This window comes from Myotis davidii, unplaced genomic scaffold (genome assembly GCF_000327345.1).
Source record: "Myotis davidii unplaced genomic scaffold, ASM32734v1 scaffold339, whole genome shotgun sequence".
In the NCBI taxonomy this organism is placed as follows: domain Eukaryota; kingdom Metazoa; phylum Chordata; class Mammalia; order Chiroptera; family Vespertilionidae; genus Myotis; species Myotis davidii.
The window spans coordinates 706,469-724,810 of record NW_006290778.1 but is presented as its reverse complement, the minus strand read 5'-3'; the positions used below and the strand labels follow the sequence as shown (position 1 = coordinate 724,810).

The 18,342-nt window shown below is 40.3% G+C and overlaps 1 protein-coding gene across 1 annotated transcript in view; it reads right to left on the bottom strand.

Moving 5' to 3' along the window:
* Positions 1-124: 124 nt before the first annotated feature.
* The window catches only part of IMMT (inner membrane mitochondrial protein), a 43,994-nt gene continuing 25,776 nt past the window's right edge, over positions 125-18,342 (bottom strand). Inside the window, 9 exon segments of the mRNA XM_015564079.1 lie at positions 125-1,051; positions 1,959-2,088; positions 3,408-3,539; positions 6,005-6,228; positions 7,524-7,538; positions 9,949-10,078; positions 10,608-10,743; positions 12,116-12,219; positions 17,126-17,262. Coding sequence (XP_015419565.1) covers positions 438-1,051; positions 1,959-2,088; positions 3,408-3,539; positions 6,005-6,228; positions 7,524-7,538; positions 9,949-10,078; positions 10,608-10,743; positions 12,116-12,219; positions 17,126-17,262 — 1,622 coding nt within the window. The 3' untranslated portion in view covers positions 125-437.

Sequence of the window (18,342 nt, the reverse complement as noted above, 5' to 3'; positions counted from 1 at the left end):
GTTTACCACCAGGAACCCTTGCATTTCGGAGAGTGCACAGGAAGAACTTCCTACCTCTGCTGTTGCTGCTTCCCACAGAAATTTCTATACACACAGGCTAGTAATGATACTTTTTGAAAAGAGATAAGCTACCAGTTTTCATCTGTTTTATTCAGTTTGCTCCAGGGGCAAAATCAATAATAATAGGGATCACAAACATCATTTTGATTGGCTCACAGCCTGATCAGTAAAACCTGAAAAACAGAAAATGTTGCACAAGTTGCAAAGAAAGTACTCCTGGAGTTCACTGACATGATAGCAAGTGGAAATAATATAAATGCCACAGGTGTTAACATTTAGAACAGCATTTGTAACTGCCCCTTTCTAGACAATTCTGAGACCCTGCTGCTAACCCTTCATGTATTACTGTTGACTTCCTCTGACAAAACTTCTAGGCCTTACTCCTGCTGCACTCGAGTGGTTCCTATTCCTACAGCGCTGGCGTATGCTGTCAGGATGTCCACTATCTGTTTAGTTTCTAGAGTCATCCGGGCTTCCTTCAGCCAGTCCTGCGCCACTCGTCTGGACTCCCCTTTCAGTTGATTGACAAACTTCGCTGCCAGCTCCAGGTCACCATGCTCAATGCAATAGGAGGCATATGACAGTAACTTAAATGTGTTTATATCCTCAGGGGAGAGCTCCACGGGTGGCTTCAGTTGCTGAGGCGGGAATAGGAGCAGGGACTGCAAGTAGGAGAGGAAGTACTGGTATAAGCTATTTCTGGTTTCGTCAATCATTGCTACCCTCCGGGCCAGCTTTTGAACAGCATAGAAACGGGCTCTAAGGGTCTCTTCACTGTACACCCCACGGGTCAGGGACTCTGGAGGGATCGCTGCGGTTAAAGCTTGGGCAAATTCACTATCAGAACAGGTGGCTTTGATAGCCTCAACAGCACTAGCCAGCGGGACCGTGGGCAGTTCTGCAGACGCCGTCTTCATGCTGTACTTGAGTGCCTCCACCGAAAGCCAGAGTTGGTGGGCTTTTCTGGCCTCCTCTTCGGCAGCTGCATGACCTATAAAGAAAACAAAGGCAAAGAAAAACTTTTCTTTCCACTCGACTAATATCCTCTTCATACATCCAGAGAAATGATGTGCCTTCAATAAGCTAAATCCACACATGGGAAGATGGAGCACAAAGCCTCCTCCAACCCACCCACCACTTATTTCTGAGTGTTCTTTCCTGGCTGGCCTCTTCAGGGGAGGCAACAAGCCACGACAATTCGGTGAGGACTTGGCCCTGGAGAAAACTGAGATATATGTGCACAAGCACAACCTGGTCTCCTTTCTGTGACATCCAGGACAGTGTTGACATCTAATTCAGATGTTTATCTGTAAAAATGTGTGAGAAGGAAACATTTAAATTAGGCTATGACTTATGCTAAGGCCACCAAAAACCTCCCGAAAAGGGATGGAAGACTTCAAATACACTTAATGGACTATTCTTCTGACAAAAAACTTGCATAAGACCCCAAAGAAACCCGTTTTACCAACATCTTCATTGTTAAGATTTCCTTTCCAATGTGGTACATGGAGGCCTCAGCATAACCACTGTCCATTTGGTGGGTGGAACCAGCACATCACCAGGACCAGAGACACTAACAGGGCTGGAGGCAGTCAGCACAGCCTAGAGGCAAGCACGTGACCACACTGACCTTTTTCTCCATCAGGACACGTGACATAACCAAAGCCTGTTGGGTAAACTGCCTCGTAAATGGTGAGCTCATGTCTGTCAACTTACTTAGGTTTAATTTTTAGATTCTTTTAAATTTCCTCTCAGTTTACTCTATGTTCCAAATTTACCAAATCGGGCTTATTTTCTAACAAATGAATAGTTTATTACAGTGAATTCATCTGTATGCCCTCATGTTGATGCACACATTCCACTATCCTCATAACGATCTAAGAGGCCCAAGGACTCACTCTGAACGGCCTGTTCGATTCCTCTCAGTCTGGCATAGGCAGTGTTTATATCCAGAGTAAAGTTGTCAACTTGCTCCTGACTGAGCCGACGAAACTCTAATTCTTGTTCGGCAAGTTTTTCCGACAGGTCCTAAAGTAAACAGTGTACAGAAGCATTGGGTTAGGTTAGGGTCAGTGCACGTCACTCACTGGGACACTAAAGTCTTCCAGCAACTGCTTATCTCCAAAAGCAAAGAGAGCCTTTAAAGTATCAACATAGTTGTCATGAAAACGCCTACATTATGTATTTGAACTTTATACAAATTTACTAGTGGAAGCTAACATTAGAGGCAGACTAGCAGAAGAGACTATGAAAATGAGAAAATAGAAAGTAATTGTACTGCCACACAAATATAATAATTAAATTGTATTCAATATCCTCTATATTATAAAGGACTTGTGGAGTAGAAACTAATTATGATTAAAGGTATCCTAGTGATTTCCAAATTTAACCTTTCTGGGAGGTTTCCTAAAATATAAAAATCTAGGAACTGCCACACAATCACAGGGGTTTATGGGGATGAAGCAGTGTCAATTCCCCAGGGTCCTACTTTCTAAAAACAACTATCACAACCAGATGTCCCTTTTGTCGAACGACTGGTTCTGCCTGATGGTCTGCCTTGAGCACCACTGCATCCTAGCATATAGCAGGCACTGCCTGGCACGGGGCTGGCACTCATAAATATTTAGGCACTGGCTGAATGGACTCATTGTCAAGTACTAGTATCTGCATTCATAAAGCCTCATGTACTAACCCTCCTTAAAGCTTTGAAGGTTCCAAATGACAGGACAGATATAAAACACGTGATTAATAACATAAAGGTACACCTTTATGTAAAAAGGAGCAGTTGTGCAACATACAAAAGCCCCCACTCCAAGGGTAGGTACCATTAGCAATCCTCCCCATCTTCCATATCCCCAGAGGGAATGCCATTCAAAGCACGTTAAAAGGAAAGGAGAGCCCCAGCCGGGTGGCTCAGTTGGTTGTAGTGTTGTGCCATACACCAAAAGGCTGCAGGTTCGATCCTATCAGGAGGCAACTGACTGATGTTTCTCAACCCCTCCTTCCTCTCTCAAATCAAACATATCCCCAGGTGAGGATTAAAAATATATAAATGGTCCAGCCGGTGTGGGTCAATGGTTGAGTGTCAACCTATGAACCAGGAGGTCACAGTTCAATTCCCTGTCAGGGCACATGCCTGGGTTGTGGGCTCGATCCCCAGTAGGGGGCATGTAGGAGGCAGCTAATCAATGTTCTCGCTCATCATTGATGTTTCTCTCTCTCCCCCTTCTCCCTTTCTGAAATCAATAAAATTATATTTAAAATATACATATACATAAGTAAATAAAGGAGAGATCGCTATGAACAGCAAGGGGAAGGGGAATCAGTGTTTTACAAGAGGTCCTCACCTGTTCAAATTCTTGTTTCAGTTCCTGTTCCTGCACCTTGAGCACATCTTGTAAGTGATCAGTGTGGGCAGCAGTCTGTCGGCGGAGCTGGGTTCTCATTTCATTCTCCATGGCATCTCTGACTTCCTCTACCTGTGAAACCAAACTAACGATTAGTCCCCAGTTCCCCACTTATGCTCTTAGGAGAAGAGAAGACCAGTCACCATGGTGACAGAGCCTCCATGTCCTGGTCCCCTGTGATGTGCCACACAAGCCTACACATCTTTACTTCTACTTCTTCTCTGAATCAGAAAGCTGAACATTGAAAGGCTCCTCAAACAAGGTCACACAGTTATGGCAGAAATCTAATTTCAAACAGTAGTTTCTCTGGCTCCAAGTTTGTGTTTCTTCCGTATCACCAGGCTGCCTCCTACACAAAGCAAACTGTCATTTCCCGAATCACACCCCCCACCCTGAGAATGAACAAATCCCAGATCATAGGGAAAAGGTCACTATAGAGACTTGGGCTCAAACACAGCCTCACCACAACCATGTGTGTGACCCTAGCGAAATGATGTATCTTCTCAAGTCTTCACTTTCTCATCTGTGAATAATAATGCCCACTGTGAAAAACTGGTAAGAAAATATCTGGCAGTTGCTGAACACGCTTTTAAACAAAACTGCTCTGAAAGTGCTTATTTTCTATTACTTTAGATTCAATGTGGGCCAAATCAAACCAAACTATGAAAAGCCCTGCCTAACAATTAGTCCTGTGTCATATTACAAGTTATTTAATGCTGATTACCTACAATTCATTAGCTGGCTTATTCTCAGAAACAATAAAATTAATAAGTGAATCCATTTAGTTAGTGCATATTTATGGAGAGGGAGCCCTGTGCAGGCAGTGCCTATGATATGCTTAGATGCAGTGGTATTCAGGCAATCAGACAATAAACTAAATGAACATCTTAAATTGTGAAACTTGTTTTTAAGAAAATAGGGCAGTATAAAAGAGAAATATAGAGGCTCTACTTTAGATTGAAGGGTTAGGTATGGCCTTGCTGAGGTGACACCCAAACTTGGAAGAAAGGTTTAAAGAGAGGAACTTGAACAAGATACCAGGCAGAGCAAAGACCCCAGGGAAAAACATGTAGTCAAGGTACCCCTCGCCAAAAAGAAAACGGGCCCCTGGGAAGTAAGGGAAGCGTGGCTCACAGCAAACAGGAGTAAGTTCAAGAGGCCTGTTGATAAGTTAAGAGTCTGGATTTCACACTAAATCACAGGCAGGCAGTGCAGGGTTTTCAGCAGCCTGGTGTCCGATCAGAATGTTTTCTAAGGACTATAGCCCGTGTAAACAGACATAGAAAGCGGTAGGAATTAAGAACGAGAAAGTGAACAGATCTGGGATTTACTTGGACGGAGATCTGGTAGGATCTGTCGATGGACTGAATGTGCAGTTGATGGAGGAACAACTAAGCATGATTTCTTGCTTGAGCAGCTGGGCAGGTGTAGGTTCATTTAGAGAGACGCAAGCTGAGGGGGGAGCTGGGAGACCAACTGGAGAAAATCAAGAAACTTGTGAATATGCTGAGGCTGAAATGACAGAATCCAGCGGGAGACAACAAGTGGGCTGCTATCAGGCAACTAGAAGGCAAGGCAAATATCGGAGCTAGCAACATACATGTCTCAGGTGACAGGTAACGCTTACACTTCAAAGCCACAGGACTAGTTAAAGCCACAGGTCTAGTTAAGTTAACCTGGAGACAGGTTAAAGGGGCAGGTTTCAGAACCAATGCCAATGCATGCCAACATCTGAGAGGCTGAGCAAAGGAGGCCAAGCAGTGGCCAACAAGGTGGGAGCAAGGCCGGAAAAATGTGGTTCTGGGGGAGGAGGGAAGGAAGTTTCGAGGAGGAGGGGGTAGTCAGCTGTGCAGCTGAAAGGACACAAAGGCAGGATGAGTAGTCAAGTTCCCAAATCAGCCTCTAGACACCTATTTAACACATGATGTGCCCAGACAGAAAACTCAAGAGCAAGTCCACCCACTCTTAACCACCAACTACTTAAAAATACTGGCAGAGAAAGATATACTCAGAACCTAACAGAGATTCTCCCAGCACTGCTTTCAGGGGCAGAGGCCGCCTGGGAAAGGGTAAGCTAGATAACCCCAGTGCCAGCAGCTCATCACTACACTTCTGCTCCTGCTCCACACAAAGGCACTCTGGCAGCTACTGTTTCCCTGGAAGTCCCGACTACAACAAGGACCAAAGCTCCATTCAAGAGGTGGGTTGGCATGACTTACATCTGGCATTTTAGTCAGTGACTGCTGCTATTATCTCAAGAGATAATCGAGTTAGATTCACTTTAAATGCTAGTCAATCACACCCTAGATGGTTTGGCTCAGTGGATAGAGCACCAGCCTGGGGTGCCGGGTTTGATTCCGGTCAAGGGCACGTGCCCCAGTTGTGGGGTAAATCTCCCATGGGGAGACGTGCAGAAGGCAGCCAATCAATGATTCTCTCTCATCACTGATGTTTCTCTCTCTCCCTCTCCCTTCCTCTCTGAAATCAATAAAAATATATTTTTTAAAAATACCAGGCAATCGAAGTGTTTCTTCTACCTTCCTGTCCTGCTCAGCCTGTATGTCACTCCTGTGCTGTTCCAACGCTTTCGCCACTGCAGAGTCAAAGGCCCGCTTTTCCTCCCGCTTCTGCTTCTCCAAGGCCAGCGCAATGTGCTGCTTCTCCGTGGCTTTCTGCTCCGCGAGCTCTCTGTTCAGCTGGTCGATGCGACGATGCGCATGAGCAACCAGGGAGTTCAGATCATCGGTAGACAGCTTGTCAGCTAAACAGAAAACCACAATAAAATGTTAATTATTTCACCAAAACTACATATCTGCAAGGTAACTTGTTTCCACTGGTTATAAAATTTAACTTTAACAACTGTAAAGAAAAGCAGAGTAGCTAACATTTGAAAACAGATTTAGTTTCTTCGGTGCAGTCAGAAATTCATAGCTCATGACCAACAACTAAGGTGTTTTCAATCTCACGCAAAGTAATTTTGGTCATCTTTCAAGTATATATTAAGTTCTTTTCCAGGAACCCAAACTAACACTTCTAATCTGAACTAATTACAAATTGGCTTAATAGCTCAGCATAATTTTGCTCTAACGACAAAGCTTGCATATGGAATCACTTCTGTATTTTCTTTTATACATGACTATGATTAGTCACAACAGGCATCTAATAAGTGTTCGGATACTTTCACTCTTAACAGGTGATATTATCTAGGACAGTGATCTGCACCCAGAACTGTCCACCAGAACCACTTGTAGAGCTTTAAAAGCACTCCTGCCCAAAGATTCTGATTTAGGCTTAAACACTGTTTTTCCCCTAATTTCATAATCCAAAAGTGTTCTGCTATATTACCATAGATTAAAAATTATGGCTCTAACAGCAAAATACAGAATGTGATATATACTACGTGATATATCATTCACCTTTATACTAGACTAAAAAGCAAAAAACAAAGTGGGGGTAAGAGATTTATTGACCAAATTCAACCTGTGTAAAACCTTTGTAGATTGATTCAAATAGAACAATTAAAACGAGTCATTTTATAAAAAAACTGGGCATATATGAACACTGAATAGACATTTGATGACATTAAAGAATTATTACTGTTTTAGGTGTGGTAATGGTATAATGATTATGTTATTTTTTTTTAAATATACTGAAAGTGTTTATAATAGGATATAATAGTTGGAATCTGCTTCAAAATAAGCTGTGGAAATAGACAAAACTAGCCATGTGATGATCACTGGTGAAACTGGGTGATGGGTCCAAAGGAGTTCATTATAGTTTTCTTCTGACTTTTTACTATTTAAAATTTTACAAAATAAAAGCTTAAAACACACACATACACACACACCCCATACAGGTTTCCAATCACTTGGTGAAACATTTTGTTGATGAGAGAACATGGATGACAAAAACATCCAAATCGGATTTCTCACATGCAACATAATTCTACTTTCTATTATTTAGATGGTTCAGTATAAGAATCATAGGCAAAACAAAAAGACTTCAGTCTTTTAAGACTCAAAAGCCTTGAAACATAAAAGACACATAATTACTCACCTAGGTCAGAAACAGCTATAAAAAAAAAGAAAAACAATTTTTTAAAAAAGATATACATATTTCAGCTATTAATCAGTAATAATTAAATAGAAATATCCCAAAGGAAACAAGAAAGAATGAGGAACAAACAGAAAAAAACATTAATATTGGGAAGCAAAATAACAGTTTATTTCCTACAAATTTAAAGGACTGTAAAACTATAAATCAAGGTAAATTCTAACATCTTAGAAAGTAAGAGGAGATAAAAGGAGTTTTCATTTCTAGGCACTCATCTCTATTTTTGCTAAAGCAATCAATTTAGTGTTTACATAGAAGCTGTAACTCTCACCCTCCACTGGCATTAGTTCATAAAGTATTTCACGATGACACAGTCCTAACTCTGTTCTCAGTACTAGGCTTCTCCTAACATTTCAAATAATTAAGAAATTGATCTTTCTTCTTTGGAAATCTGAAAACTGTGAGTTCACATGAAAGTTGCATTTGATCTGTACAAATCACACTGAAAACCACGACCGCCTTCAATGGGAAGTCAGAGAAAGAGAAATATCACATGATCTCACTCATATGTGGGATATAATGATCAACATAAACTGATGAACAAAAATAGATCCAGAGACAAGATGGCACTGAGAAGACCGTCCAACCTCGGGGAGAAGGCAGGGGAAGGGTTTCAAGAGATCAACCAAAGGACTTGTATGCATGCATATTAGCATGACCAATGGACACGGATAGTAGGGGGTGAGGGCATGTGCTGGGGGATGGGAGTGGCGGGGGAAGGGGTTAATCAGGGAAAAAAAGGAGACATGTAATACTTTAAACAATAAAAAAAAAACTAAGGCAGACATGCAAAAATGAGCAGAATTGCCGAACCGGTTTTGCTCAGTGGATAGAGCGTCGGCCTGCGGACTGAAGGGTCCCAGCTTCGATTCCGGTCAAGGGCATGTACCTTGGTTGCTGGCACATCCCCACTGGGGGGCGTGCAGGAGGCAGCTGATCGATCTCTCTCATTGATGTTTCTAACTCTCTATCCCTCTCCCTTCTTCTCTGTAAAAAATCAATAAAACATTATTTTTAAAAATCAGCAGAATTTAGCCTAGCGAGAAGACCAAAGGCAGTATTTTAAATAAGAGAATGCAAATTCCTAGGGATAGCACTCATAACTAACTCTCCACAGACACAACCTGTCCCTATCCTGCCCCTTCTACCTACTGCATCTATTTCAGCCAGCCGAGACTCCACACTATCTTCCAATGTCACAGATGCACAAAAACCAGTAAGAAAGAATTTCAAAAGGATATGATAAGGTAATGTGGCAGAGTGACTTCTGGAGTAAGATGAAGAGGGAAGGTCTCCGGGTGATAACAAGTTACCTCAGTGAGGCTCAGCCCGGGAGAAATCCCGAGGGAAATGTGCGGAAGTGGCTTCACTACCTGCTCAGGGGAGTCTGTCCACACTCCCTCTTTGCAAACAAGAACCACTGTTCCCAGACTGAACTGCGTGTCTTTCTCCTGCTTTTATTTTGCCTTTAACATGAATCTGATATCTCCTTCTTAAGTCAATAAACTGAATTAAAAATACTAAATGTCTGAGTTAATTTTTGACAGCCTTGTCATTAAATCTGCCTGGCTGGCCACAATGCAGACAAAATTCCTGCACTGGTCTTTTTTACCTTAGCTACTTGGACCAGCCATGGTTCCATGATGCAGCCTTGACACCTTAACACCAGTTCTTCAGGTCCTACCTGATGTTCAGTTTCCAACAGACACTGACATTTAAGTAGTATTTTGATTTTGTTGAGACTGGTAACCTCCAATTCTTGCTACCTGCAGAGCACTTCAGGAAATGAAATATATTCCCTGCAGGTACACTGTGTAATTGCTTAGCCATCAAAGTTCCCTGCAATCTGAGCCATTTGCAAGGCAAGAGCCTCAGAGCCAATTTCCTTCTCACTGCAGTGTCCCTGGGGGAGTTCTTAACCGCAGTGTTGTCACAGAGCAGTAACGGGCACCTTAAGTAATTCATTGTGAAGAGTTTTAAAGTACCAAAGGTATTGAATAATTTTACATATATATAATATTCAAACAGAATCAAGGTTACAATATCACTTTCATTCACTTGGATATCAATAAAAAAAAACTTTTTTTTTTTTTCTTGACTAGCAGAGACCAGGCTGGAATCATGGGTTATGGAATCAAACACTGGCTAGAATTTATGTTCACTATGGCTAAAGCCATGGGAGTACTGTCACAGTGTGTTACTGGTCACACCAGTGACTGAAATAAATGTTGGAAACACTGTACTGTATGCCAAATGAGATATGCATGTCAGAGGGGTTTGGACTAGATGGATGGAGCTGAAGTCAGTTTAGTCTATCTGTTGTTTAAAAATGAAAAAAGAAAAGTGCCAACACTTCAGTTAGACTTACTCATTCCTTTCCACCCTGGCAAGACTTCGGGAGTAATACTGTCCAATTCTCGCTTGAAGTCATCCCGGGCTTGGACCACAAGCTCATGATACTGAGACACAACCTTAGCCTCAGACTGAGCTGCTTCAACCTAAACAAACACAAGGGTTATGTGGTTAAAGTGACAAATACATGTTCTAAAAAACAGAAGTTATATTCATCTATTTCTTTACATGTGGTTGGGAATACATAAACAATATAGAGAGAGAAATCTAAAGCTCAGGAAAAGAAACATAAGCCATGTCTTTGTTTCCTTCTAATTCTATTCCAATACCTCGGGCAATCCCTCTCCCAGCCTAGGTGCCCGTGTATCTCTTTCTCTGGCTCACAGGAAACTACCCACAGATCATAGGTGCAGACCGAAGTTCTGCTACAATGGAAGTTTTCTTAAGTGGTAACAACCATAACCAAAAATGTTACCTATTATAAAAAATAACAATACTGAACAATCCACTTTGTTTCCAACTCAAGTTTGTAAAATTTGTAACAACTTATATTCTTTGTAGGGGAAAAGGGACAGATATGGTAGGAACTTATTATTTTCCTGAATTTTTAAAATCTTTTGTCTAAAGGATATTATTTAAAAGTAAAAAATACTTATAAACGACCTAAAACCCCACCTTTTGGACCACATTATCCAGATCAACTATCAGGTTGTGAAGTTTTCCCTCTGCAGCAGTTATATGAGGTTTGGCCCCAGCAACCTCTTTTTTCTTTGCATTTTCAATTACACTTTTCATCTTCTCCAACTGTTCTCTGAAAACCAATAAAACAAAACAAAGATTTAGCATTATTCCTTGTCAATTTTTTTAAAGAGTTTAAATACAACATTCAATTGTTTTAAAGTTTTTTGGGGGAAAAAATTACTCAATGCCTTCTCAGTCAGTAGGCAGAGAAGCTGTCCTTGCCAACAACTGAAAACACCTCGGTCAGAAACTAGATTTCCCAGAGGGACCCAGAGAAGAGGCCTGGTGCACAGGAAAGACGGAGGCCGCCAAACAGGAGACCTGGATTCTGCTCCAGGTCAGCCTCTCCTCTGCTGCACACGCTTGCATGAACAGGGGTCAGAGGCAATTCCCAAGTACCTGGCACAGTGCCCGCCACACGAAGACCACTCCAAATGGCGGCTTTTGCAAGGATTAGGCTGCCTCCTCTGCCAATGAGAGAGTGTAAAGAAGGCCAAAGCAAGGGAGGAGGCCAAAGAGCTCAATGAGCAAATAGCCAGTGTTGGGGAGCCCTCACTATTCAGAATGTTTCATAGGCCAGAAGGACTATGGTCTGCCCACCACAAAACATAGACCCAGAGCCCTGATTCATGGTCTAGAGCAGCAGTGGGGAACCTTTTTCCGCCAAGGGCCTTTTACTTACTCTATAACAGCTTTTGCGGACCATACAAAATGATCAACTTTAAAATCAGCCTGCTATATTTGGTCAAACATTTCATTAACTCACCCCTAATGCCTGGGCGGGGGCAGACCAAATTTTTGTCGGCTGGACATTCCCCACCCCTGGTCTGGAGTAATGTAAGCCAATATCTTAAATCTCCTAACAGGCATTAAGGAAGACAGCACATTTTGAATGACATATAACGATTCCATTATGTTGATGAGAACCTTTATCCAAATGTAAGTAGGTTTCCATCATCAGAAGTTGATCTGTATTTAGTTTGCGTGCTGGATCCTAGTTTTAGCCAACCTCCAGAAATCGAGGTCAAGGTGGCATAAAACTAACCCATTATATTTATATATAACTACTTAGGTAATTAAGGCAAAGAGATTGTGAGATACTCTCTAAATTCTAATAAAACTGCTCAAAATATCCAAGAAAAATCTTGAAATTATGGCAGAAGCTCAGTAATTCTTTAGAGAAGCAATAACCCAAAGAAAAACTGCTTCTCACAAGATCTCTTTTATAGGTTTCTATCAAATTTATTTTGGCCTAATTATATTTCATTCCATCCCTCCTTTTTAAACTTGTGTTCCTAATACCAATACAAATCAAGAACAGGTGGAGAGGGAGGAAAGGGTTTCTCTGCTTCCTCTTTCCGAACAGACAATACAAAGAAAACCCAGCCCAAAGAAAGCCACCAGGCGGCCCTAATTACTTGTTAAAGTCCATGAGTAATTACTTGGCTTTGAGAAGGGCATCGGCAGCCTCATCTACTGCCTTTCTGCGTTCCTTCAGTGCACCTTCCACTGTGCGCCACTGAGCTGACTTCTTCTCACCTGCAATCTGAACAAAGAGTTTTCATTACTTGCTTCTTTGGGGCAATTGCTTTGTAAGGTTTATAATAATCAGTATGCTGGGCATCTGAAACGAATATTGTACGTCAAATGTACTTGGAAAATAAATTAATTTTTTAAAAATATAGGGTGGCTCCAAAACATGTATATACACACTTTGAATAACTATAAAGGTGGTGTTTATTAAATGCATTTCATTTTCACCCTACCGGTGTGGCTCAGTGGCTGAGTGTCGACCTATGAACCAGGAGGTCACAGTTCAATTCCTAGTCAGGGCATATGGCCAGGTTCAGGCTCGATCCCCAGTTGTGGGGCATGCAGGAGGCAGTCGATCAGTGATTCTCTTCATAATTGATGCTTCTCTCTCTCTCTCTCTCTCTCTCTCTCTCCCCCCGCCCTTTGAAATCAATAATAATAATTTTTTTAAAAAATGCGTTTCATTTTCAAAATTGAACTATCAGCTGTTAAAGAGTGTATACATTTTTGGGGACATTCTATAGAAGGAGCCAAATACCATCAGTGCCAAAAAAAGGTATGAATTATGTAAACATGAGTAACTGCTATTATTGTCGTAGGACAGGCCAACAGGATCAAATACAGAAACAAGTGACATTAAATTCAAAGGTAAAAAGTCACATACAATAATTATCATTATTCAGAGTAGGTACTCTTTTTTGGTTGTTTGGATTTTTTGGTTAATCCTTACCCAAGGGGTATTTTTTCCATTGATTTTTAGAAAGAGTGGAAGGGAGGGAGGTTGGGAGGGAGGAGGGAGGCCAGAGATCAAACCAGCAACCCAGGTACATGCCCTTGACTGGGAATCGAACCCGAGACCCTTCAGTGTGCAGGCCAAGGCTCTAACCAGTGAGCAACAACAGCCCGGGCCAGAGTAGGCACTATTAATCTAAGGTTCATGGTGAGGCTCAAAGAAATCCATGAACCATCTCCCATCACCCCGCCCCCAACAAAATTGTAAGACTGTTTCTGTGCGTAAGAGCATTTTTATTAGATCCTCAAAAGAAGACACAAGGCAGAAAAAATTAATAAGAACAATAACTTTTCATGATTTACGTTTGTTGATTGAATCATTATTCAATGAAGCACTGTATGTCTACCAAAATCATAATTTAAGGATAAGTAAAAAGTTTATGCATCTGTAGGGTCCTTACTACTCCAAAACACTATTCTAAAGCATTGTCCTCTATAATCTGCAAGGTTAAAATCAACTAATGTTAACCCTCCCATGCTGAATTTTATAGGATGTGAATTATATACATAAATAAATAAAATAAATATAAATAAGTTTCCCTTGAAAATTCCTTAGGCAGGTCTAACATGGTTTTGTTGCAGCATTAGGAACTGATTGCCACTTCCTCAACTGAGCAGAGTTGCTCATATTTAGGAAACACATTGTACCAAACCCCACTCCCAACCTGTAACTGTAATCATACTCAGTGCAGCAAGATGCTCACACCATGAGGTGCAAGAACCCAGGTCACTGAAAGCATGAGTCCAACGCCCATCCTCCCCACATTCTGCATCATATATACAGTAAGTGGAATGTTATTTGGAACTGTCTGAACTATTTTAAATGTGTTTTTTTTCTCTCTTTCCTTTTGACTAGTGCATATAGTTTAAAGTGAATGTGTTCTGTGCAGATATGATGTAAAACTACCTTATGGCTTATCTCTCTTTTTTCTTTTTTCTTTTTTTATGGCTTATATTAAAAGTATACTATGCTAGGACCCTGGAGATGAACAGGAACAAACTAAATTATCAGAGAACAAAATACTTTTATCTAGAAAAAAAATAACTGAAATGGTCCAATAATTACAATTCAAATTGCCCAAAGACGGCCACTGCAGGGGCCGCCGCCCACCCAGAACATGACTGTCATTTCAGTAAGGTGACCGGGGCCATGGATGCCCAACTTATACCCTAGGAAGAAATACAAGTAGTTCTGCCTCTGCAGCCCAAGGCCTGCTGCTTTGGCGGGGGCGGGCTCAGCAAAAGTAACACTTCTAGTTTGGGTCATTCAAAACCAATTCTCCACATTATGTTCCCATGGACATCTAATCTAGCATGGTCTCCATTGTAAAGGTACATCTATTCTCCATGGTAAGTTTAAAGAGCCAAGTCCCTTAACCTTGCCACTGGACCACTGTGGGCATCTGAAAAAGTTTCTCAGAATACCATTTTTAAATGCTTAAAATGAAACTATAATAATACAAAGGAACTCAATTACATTGAAATATTGTCATAAGAAATGTTTTTTTAATTTTGTGAAGCAGAAACCAAGATCCAGTGGTAAGACTAATGAATAGCCTACCTTAGAAGTAGTGGTGAGCACAGATGATATTGCAAGGGATCTGCAAGTCCTGTAATGTGATGTGAGAATACCTGGGCTTTCTGCTGGGGACAAAGGTAGGAGCAGTGCTAACCTACTCTGGTTTGTTGCTGATATTCATAATTGAAAGAAAAGGTTTTGAGACTATGGAAAATAAAGATGTTTTTCATCCAAGTTCCTCAAGCCCCTGAACTCTACCCACAGACCCAACTTCAGGTTTAAGAATCCCAGCTTTTAGAGTCCTGGGAAACGAGGTGCGGCTGGAAAGGGGGCCGCCCCCTCCCCTTCACACCACGCACGTTCGTGGGAAACCTGATGCTAAACCATTCCTAGACGACCGGCTTCTGGGTCGGGGTTTCGTACACAGCAGAGCAGTTCCCTCGCTGTGACCTACTGAAAGTCGGCCCTTGACACAAGGTTTGTAAAAAGAAAGGAAAGTAAAAAATTTTTAAGAAAAAAATACAAAAAACAAAAAGAAGAAGAAGAATCATCCCAGCTTTTAGAGAAAATATTTGGTACTTTTCTTCTATCTCTGTATCTCACTTTTTTGTTTTTATGTTCTACGTAAATTGATGCAAAATGACAAAGCAAATTAATATTATGGTAGGAATAGTAAAGTTGATGTTTCAGTGAATTGCCATCTTGCCAAATAAAATATTAAGAAAGGATGCTGGTGTATGCATGGCCCATGGACACAGACAATGGGACGGTGAGGGCCTGGAGCGGGTCGATGGGGGGACATATGTAATACTTTCAGCAATAAAGACTTATTTTAAAAAATAAAGTAAAAATAAAAAGAAAGGCCCTAACCGGTTTGGCTCAGTGGATAGAGTGTCGGCCTGTGTACTGAAGGGTCCCAGGTTCGGTTCCGGTCAAGGAATCAGTTGCAGGCACATCCCCAGGAGGCGGTGTGCAGGAGGCAGCTGATCGATGTTTCTCTCTCATCGATGTTTCTAACTCTATCCCTCTCCCTTCCTCTCTTAAAAAAATCAATAAAATATATTTTAAAAGGTAAATAAATAAATAGAAAAAGAAAGGATGCTGGGTTGGACGATAGCAGTATCTTGTCATCTATATCAAATTTTCCAAGACTCTATAGTATGCTGTTAGAGCCACCTGGTATTGTATTAACAGAATCCTTTATAATGAACTCAAAAAGGCTTATAAATCATGTAAGTGTTAATGATATCCTGGAGGCCAAAATGTGTTTCCCTTTGTTGAAGGTATTTTTATTTCTAGATGATCAAAGATAATCTGCCCTGTGAAACACACCAGACTCCCCTGCCATCAAGCCAACTGTTTCCAAACACTGCTCTGGTGAAGTAATACACTGTATTATGGAGCCCACATGCACCTGTCTGTAGCTTCTTACTAGAAGAAACAGAAGTTGGAATCCATAACATTTCAAAACTTTTGTTCATATCCTTTTCTGATTATTTTGCAATACCAGCTAATACTCCCTAATCTAGTTAACTGCTACTACAAGGTGTTCTTTAGTTGTAAAGTCTGGACTGCAATGGATTTCATACTCTCTAATCCTCATGCCCTACACATTATTCGATCACTAGGAAGAGGAAATACCCTCTTATGTAGCCTTCCACCCAAGTAGTACCATGGCTATTTACAGTTTCTAACCAGTGTTCTTCTGAAAGATATTGGCCCACCTGAGTTTGAAACTAACTTCCTGATATGTAACTTCTAGCTTTCCCATACCTGCTTCTATAATGAGCATATTAAATATTCTGTGTGGTTTCCACTTTCCTGACTGAACTCTGACTGAAATTTTTTTTCTTGGACTTTGAATAAAACAAAATTTTCTTTAAGTTTTCAAAGGTTATAGTTTCTATTTATGTCAAAGGTCTAATTTAACTCTTTTGTGATGTATGTACATATGACTAAAACAATGTAAAGTGTATTTAAATTTTTTAAAAACTATAGTTATGGTGAAAACGTAACTTTACTGATTATGCATGATCCTCCTGATCCATGAGATTTATATTTAAAGTATTTTATTATTTAAATAACTTGGTATCAAGATATATTTTTATGTACGAAATAACTGAATGTAATGATAAAGGAAACTTATTGAGTTCCGGTATTACATTTTAAATCAATGTACTTTATCCTTTAACATGTTAAATGTAAGTTAAATAACCAACATAAGCATGTAAAATAGCTGGTGTTTTAGGGTACATGGGATCTCCCTGTATTACTTCTTACAACTGCATGTCAATCTAAAAGTATCTCAAAACAAAAAGGTTATTTTTTAAAATTGGCTATTTTAAAGCAAAAAATAGAAAGCAAACAACAAATACAATGAAGCACTATTAAGATATGAAAGCAAATCTGAACTAACTTGTGTACCATATCGTTGTTGTGAGATAAAACACCACATAAAAATTCGTTAGAGAACATTTAAACGTCTTTCTTGTTCCTTTGTGTTGTTTCTTTAAAAGACAACTACTTTAGATTACTTTTTCTCAGTGAGAGAAAGCCTCTGCTAGGAGGAAGGCATCAGGTTCTTAAGCACCTCAGGTCTTTGGCTCACCTCAGAATTGTCCATGGCTGCTTTCAGAATGTTGGAGTGGGCATTGACGGCCTGGACTGCAGCGTTCTGAGCTACAACGGCCTGCTGAGTGATGTGCGCAGTTTGGCTCAGAGCATCTTCTAAGCTCTTGGCTAGAGCTAAAGTAAAAAAAAACAGTTAAAAGAAAAATAGATTCCCCCCACATATGACTTTATTTTAAACTTTCACTCTTCTACTGAGTTTTCCATTGTAGTTCTCCCAAAATGTAAAAAGACACAAAAAACGTAATTAGTAATTATTGACTCTGGATGATAGATTTGTGGGGATTCATTATACTATTTTTATTGTTATGTATACCTAAAATTTTTTCAAAATGAAAAGTGTTTGGGGGTTATTTTAAGAAAAAAAATGCTTAAAGAAGGCTAGCATTTATTTCAAATGGGAGGGACATTTGACTCTAGTCCTTTTCACCTATCAGAAGCTGTAAGTTCAGCATAGCCACTGGCATATTTTTTTTTAAATATATTTTTATTGATTTCAGATAGGAAGGAATAGGGAGAGAGAGATAGAAACATCCACGATGAGAGAGAATCACGGATCGGCTGCCTACTGCAAGTCCCCCAATGGAGATTGAGCCCACAACCCAGGTATGTGCCCTTGACCGGAATACAACCTGGGACCTTTCGGTCCCCAGGCCGATGCTCTATCCACTGAGCCAAACCGGCTTGGGCGGCACTTTTCATTTTAAATAATCATATAGAACCATGGGGAAAAAAAGTAATAATGTCAATGTTTCTCTCTCATTAATGTTTCTAACTCTCTATCCCTCTCCTTTCCTCTCTGTAAAAAGTCAATAAAATATATTTTTTTAAAAAAGATATATGCTAACTGACAGACGAGGGAAAAAAGACAAGAAAACATGTAAACAAAAAAAAAAGAAAAGAAAAGGTAACCTGAAAATGGACAGTGTTTTCCACAAAGAACTCAGAAAATAGCAGACACCAGTATTCAAGATAACATTGCTATCGGCTGCTTCAGGCATCAAAAGAAAGCTAATTTTTTTTGTTTTAAAATAAAGCAAGGAATGATTTTAGGTACAATACTAAATTGAAAAAATGGTCATTTGAAGAAAGGCCAGTGAGAATATGAATTTATCAGATATCAGATGACCAAAAAAGGAAAATATATTTGGTACCTGAGACAAAAACAAAAGGTGACTTCTAGCAAATAAGCTAGAG